Consider the following 6113-nt stretch of genomic DNA (forward strand, 5'->3'; position numbering starts at 1 on the left):
AAAAAAAAAAGAAAAAATGAATATTGTAGTCAGCCTTCACCTAATGGATGACAACCTCTGATATTTTGTGCTTATTTGTTGAATTTCTCTTGTGGGCAAATTCTGTAAAATTTGTTTTCTTTGCTATGTGTAGCTATTGATAGCTCTACGTAGAGGTAACTCAACTTCTAAACATTATTTTATATTTGTATTACTGGAAATTGAGCCTAGGGTCCCAAGCATGCTACGCATATGTTCTATCTATCATGAGTTTACACTCTCTCAACTTCTATTGTTTACTTTGACACAGAGTCTCTTACATATATGAACCACCATGACAAACCCAAATTACGTTTTTAAGGTGGGCTTCTTATGGGTTTCCCCAGGGAAACAAAGCTAATTTTGATCAGTCGGTGTTTGGTTGGGGGCTTTATGCATAAACTCTCTGAACCAGTATGACTTCACCCTTTTCTGGTAGGCTTACCTGTAACCTGGGAAATGCTTTCCAAGTTCAGGCTTACAAGTCTTCAGTGGTTTTTCATCAAGATAGACTGCACAAAGTATTTAGCCATTCCAGACACCAGAGTTATGCTGAGCTGGACTAAAGCTTTGGTTGACTTATTGGTTAGAACTTGCTGTTTCATGTCGGGCTGACTTACCAGTCTGTCACTTGATCACAACAACCCTGCAACCTCGGATCAACTCCATGCTGACATTTCCTAGTTGTTCTCACTGAAGTGCTGCTTTTGTTAACCTCCAAGTATGTATTGCCTCACCCCTGCCCCCGTCTGTTCCAAATAAAAGCAGCTCCATCCTCACTAGAACTTCTGATCCCTGTGGTCTGCCTGAATAACCTGGTTTCATGTTGTCCATGGAGGCATGTTGGGACCAGCTCCAGACTAGCATGTCCCAGGCTGTTCTTTCTCAGGTTCAGGAGAATTTTTTTTGAGTAAGTAGAATTTATTATATTCCTTTGGCTTATTTTCAGTGTCTTGAATTAGTGGGTTTAAACATATTGATGATTTTCAGGGAGATTTTCCAAGATTCTCACCCAGTCATTCTGTCTCCACTGAACAGAGGATCTGGCCTCTGCATGCACTTGCACACACTTGTGCACGCGTGTGCACGCGCGCACACACAGACAAATACACATAAATAAAAATAAAATAAATATTAAAAAGAATTCACTGTAGGTTTTAAGTGAAACATTTGTTTATTAGAATGTGTGCGTTTAAAATTTATTTGTTCTTATCTTGTGTTTATGAACATTGACTGAATTATGTAAATACACTATGTGGGATCCTGGTTCCTAGGGAAGCCAGAAGAGGGTGTAGATTCCCTTGGAACTAGAAACAGCTTTTAACCACTAGTGGGTACTGGGAACTGTACCTGGGTGCTTCTGCAAGAACGTCCAGCGCTCTCTACTGCTGAACCATTTCTCCAGCCCCCACAGTAGAGTTTATATTGAGCTTGCTTTGCATTTCTAGAAGATTCTCACTTTCAAACCTCGGACAAATTCCCTCATGAACCTTAATTCCTGGACAGAAAGAAGGCTTTTCTCTAGGGAAGACATACTGGGTGGTTTGACTGCATCTGGGATATTCCATCAGCTTGGGGTAGGATAGGAGGTGCAAGGATTTCTATGCTTCTCTTTCCATCTCCTTAACCCACCAAAATTCCTGGAATTGCAGTACTACATTATCTGTTTTTTTTTTTGTCTTTATACTAGAAAACAAGATGAGGAAGAGTTATGACCCAGAACAAGATTATCCCTCTGACTCTTTCTCAGGAGGAAAGGATGTCATTCTCAAGGAGAGCTCCTTTCTAAGGTTACCAGTTAGGACATTGGGGTCTCTGAAATAGTTCTATCTCTGGTTTGACCCTGAAAAAAATTCCATGTAGGGAAGGACAAGAGGAGGGAGAGAAATCACATTCTAGATGTGTTTATCCCATTTCTAAAAGCAGTACCAATTCCCTGAATGTTCTTGTCTTTGAGTAGGAAAGTCCCTGGAATAGGGTTTTTCTTGTTGTTATCTTGTTTTTTAATGGGATTATTCCTGGCTTCTTTCTAATTATACAGTGGAGAAAACTCCAGATTCTGGGGGTTATGTCTGTGTTAAAGCAGCACTTACCTTTAATCCCAGTACATGGGAGACAGAGGCAGGGGGATATTGTGAGTTTGGTGCCAGCCTGGTCTGCATAATGAGTTCCCAGTTAGCCATAGCTACATAGTGAGACTCTGTCTTGAAAAAAACAAAAATAAAAAATCAACAAGCCTCCCCAAACCACCAAATGAAGTATAAAGTAATGATAAAGACAATTAGAAAAAAGTGGACTCAGAGAATTGAGAATCTACAAACAAAATAAAGGCAATTAAAAACTGAGTGGAAAAGGAAAAAACGTAAGTAAATAAATATTAACCATATCTTGGATGTAAAATAAAGATGCCTCCTCTATCTCTGTCTGTCTGTCTGTCCATCTGTCTGTCTACCTTTATCTCTGTCCCCCTCTCTTTCCTCTCCAGAGAAATGAGAATAAACCCTAGATAGGGCACCAAAGGTAGGGCAAACAAATTATTTCATCCGAGTCCAGCTTGGTCATCTAAGGAGTTTATTGTGGTTTCTTAGAGAGCATGGGAGATGTATTACAGCTGTAGCTCTGCCACTGAAAGCCTCACTTAAGCATGGATAAGGACTCACGTAAGTTGTCTTATTGGGGTCTGGTGTATAACTTGCTTGCAGCTGGGATTCTAGAGAGGTTTCTGTCTTCCAATTGTTTACAGGTTATGTCATTTCAAGGAGGAGTCACTGGAGACCTGTAAGTTTCATTACCTTCCTGGGTTTTGTAAAAATTTTTTCCTTCTAAATTTCTTGAGCTGCCTCCTTGATCAGTCCAGGTAGGAACACTTCAGTTTGGAAGAAACATCTAACACTCTTCCTCTTCCTCTTCGGCTTCTCTACTTCTCACGAGTCTCCTCCCACTATAACCTGTTACTCGCTAGGCTCACCATTGTGACTTGGATAGGTATGAAAGAGTAAGTGGACTTGGGAATTCAATTTTTTTCACCAAGGCTCAAATTCGTTTTAATTTGGAAAGCATGCTATTTCTCCCTCAGCTCTCCCCAGATTCCCCATCCTTCCCCAGCAGCCTCCAGAATGCTCTCTTGACCTCCTTGTTCCTCAGGGTGTATACAATAGGGTTGAGTGTAGGAGTGCCCACTGCATAGAAGAGACCAAAGAACTTGCCCCTCTCTCGGGCATAGGGATTTTTGGGCTGCAGGTAGACAGCAATGACTGAGCTGTAGAAGAGGGCGACCACAATGAGGTGGGAGGAACAGGTCCCAAAAGCTTTCCTGCGCCCTTTTGCAGAGTTTATCTTCAGCACTGCCCTGGTGATAGCACCGTAAGAGACAAGGATGAGGCTCAGAGGCACAACCACAATGAAGATACTAGCAACAGCCATCTGGATCTCATTATAGGTAGTATTCCCACAAGAGAGTCGAATTAGGGATGGGACTTCACATAAAAAATCATCTATCTGTCTGTGGGGACAGAAGGGCAGTTTGAGGGTGGGAGGTGTCTGAACTATGGATTGGATCAAACCTATAGCCCAGGCCACAGCTGCCAACTGCTGACACAGGCGGGGGTGGATGATGGTGGCATAGTGCAGGGGCTGGCAGACAGCCACATAGCGGTCAAAGGCCATCACCGTCAGGAGGATGCACTCGGTTGTCCCCAAAAACATGAAGATGAAGAGCTGAACAAAACATCCCAGGAAGCTGATGGTCTTTGTGGGGCCCCAGAGGTTGACCAGCATCTGGGGCACACAGGTTGTGGTGAAGCAGAGGTCCAGGAAGGAGAGGTTGGAGAGGAAGAAGTACATTGGAGAGTGGAGCCTGGGATCCAGTGTGGACAGCAGGAGGATGAGTGTGTTTCCTAGGAGTGTGAGGAGGTAGGAACACAAGATCACCACAAAGAGAATCTTTTCGAGGCGTGGGTGTTCAGAGAAGCCCAGGAGAATGAAACCCACTGGGGAGGTGTGGTTGACCATGGCCTTTTGTGTCTAGTTGGAGGGATGAAGCTGCCAGACAGTGTATTTCACTATGTTTTGTAGCATCTTACTTTGTGTACTTGTCAGCACACTTGAGGTGGATGCTTCTCTTCTTCCTCTACTCTTCACGTCCCTTTTCCTGGCTCACCATCAAGTCCTTTCCTCTTCCCTCGTCTTCCTGGTCAAATGTTTTCTAGTGCCTACGAGGAAACCAGAGATGTTCTGGAAAATGGATGGATTCTCACACTGACCTCTGACTTCTCAGCTGAAGAAAAAAAAGAAAGCTGATGAAAAACACGAATTAATTAATCACTGAGTTTTCATTGTTTGAATAAACATTTATTGACCACAATGTATGATCTGAACACCGTGTAGATATTGATTTTGATCCTTATGGGTATTGGCAGTAATGAGGATCTATGTGGTTAGATCAATGATTTGATGGCAAACAGTGTAGAATTGGTCTCATTTTGTTTGAAAGACTGATTTTTTTTTCATGTGTCTTTCAAATGTTTCAAAGATTTAAGCCTTACTATTCTATTCTAGTTGTGGGTTACGATCTGAAGGATAGATTGCTTCTTTGTATCTTCTTTTTATTTAATAAACATTTTTCATTTATTTTACATACCAACCACAGTTTTCCCTCTCTTCTCTCCCCCTCTCTTCCCATATCCCCCCCCCCCCCATCTCCTCTATCCCCTGCCCATCCACTCCTCATGGTCTTATTTTTAAAGTGTGGACATGGATTTGTTGATGGCTCATATTCTGTCTCCAGTACACTTTTTCAGGAGATTCACTCAGAGGTCTGTCACGTGGTTGAGATTTTTCCGTACATGAAATGACTCAATTCCCAGAGAGATCAATCGGCTTATTTTATTCATTATCATAAATGATAGGAAGGTGAGCATCCAAACAGGCTAGGCTCCCACAAAGCCAATACATGCAGTAGGATCAAAACCCAGCGCCATTGTCCTTGGCTTCTCAGCAGCCCTCATTGTCCACCATATTCAGAGAGTCCGGTTTTATCCCATGTTTTTTCAATCCCAGTCCAGCTGGCCTTGGTGAGCTCCCAATAGATCAGCCCCACTGTCTCAGTGGGTGGGTGCCCCCCTCAGTCTTGACTTCCTTGCCTGTTTGGATGCGCACCTTCCTCGACCTGGATGGAGGGGGAGGACCTTGGACTGCCCACAGGGCAGGGAACCCAGACTGCTCTTCTGACTGGAGAGAGAGGGGTGGGGAGTGGGGTGTTGGGGAGGGGTGGAGGGGGAGGGAAAAGGGAGGCGGGGAGGAGGTGGAAATTTTTAATAAAAAAAAATTTAAAAAATAATAAATAAATAAAAAGATAAAAAAAGAAAAAAGAAAAAAAGAAATGATACGCACATTCGTGGTGGTATGGCTGTAGACTGATCTTACCCTTTAAAAGAGGTCTTTATGAATTATTAAATTGAAAGCAAATGTCTTCTCCTCACTTGAAAACCTCTGTCCTCAACATTTTATCTCACAAAGGTGGAACAAGCAGGATAAACACAGCGTTGCTTCTACGTGACCTCTGCCTACTTATATAATGACACAGTTCCTTAAGGGCGTAGAATTCTAGTGCTGGACCGGCTCAGGAAGGAGGAGCTGTGAGGATGAGCAGCCCGGTCGCAGCCTGGTCGCAGCCCGGTCTCCGTCATGAGGTCATTTTTCAAAAATTAAAACAATAGAAGCTTAGAAATAGAGAGTTGAAGTAGCTGTGTGTTTAGTAACTTAAACATATGACTTTCTCTCTTTCTTTTCAGGTAGGGTTGCATTGCTATTGGTACTGATCTCATTTTGACTATGTATCCCAGGCTAGCCTGGAACTTGAGATCGTCCTGCTTCTTTGTCATTATGCTTATTTTGCTAATCCAACCAGAAGCACACACTTCTGGTTTCTCTTAATTCTTGGCTAATTTCACTCAAAATAAAATTCAAATCTTTTATTTTGAGGTAGGTTCAAATTTACAATCAGGCTGCAAGATAGTTGCAATGAATCCTGTATCACTATCATTGCCATTAACAAATTTTTAGTGTTTTTATTCATTTGTACTCTGACTCCCCCC

The 6113-nt window shown here is 42.5% G+C and overlaps 1 protein-coding gene across 1 annotated transcript; it reads right to left on the bottom strand.

The window, feature by feature from the left end:
• Nucleotides 1-3090: 3090 nt before the first annotated feature.
• On the bottom strand, nt 3091-4029 carry LOC101992328 (olfactory receptor 2H2-like). Its single transcript, XM_005360489.2, has one exon. It carries the CDS (start codon nt 4027-4029, stop codon nt 3091-3093), a length of 939 nt encoding a protein of 312 aa, XP_005360546.1.
• Between the last annotated feature and the right edge of the window lie 2084 nt (nt 4030-6113).

The sequence above is a fragment of the Microtus ochrogaster genome, linkage group LG2 (assembly GCF_000317375.1).
Source record: "Microtus ochrogaster isolate Prairie Vole_2 linkage group LG2, MicOch1.0, whole genome shotgun sequence".
In the NCBI taxonomy this organism is placed as follows: domain Eukaryota; kingdom Metazoa; phylum Chordata; class Mammalia; order Rodentia; family Cricetidae; genus Microtus; species Microtus ochrogaster.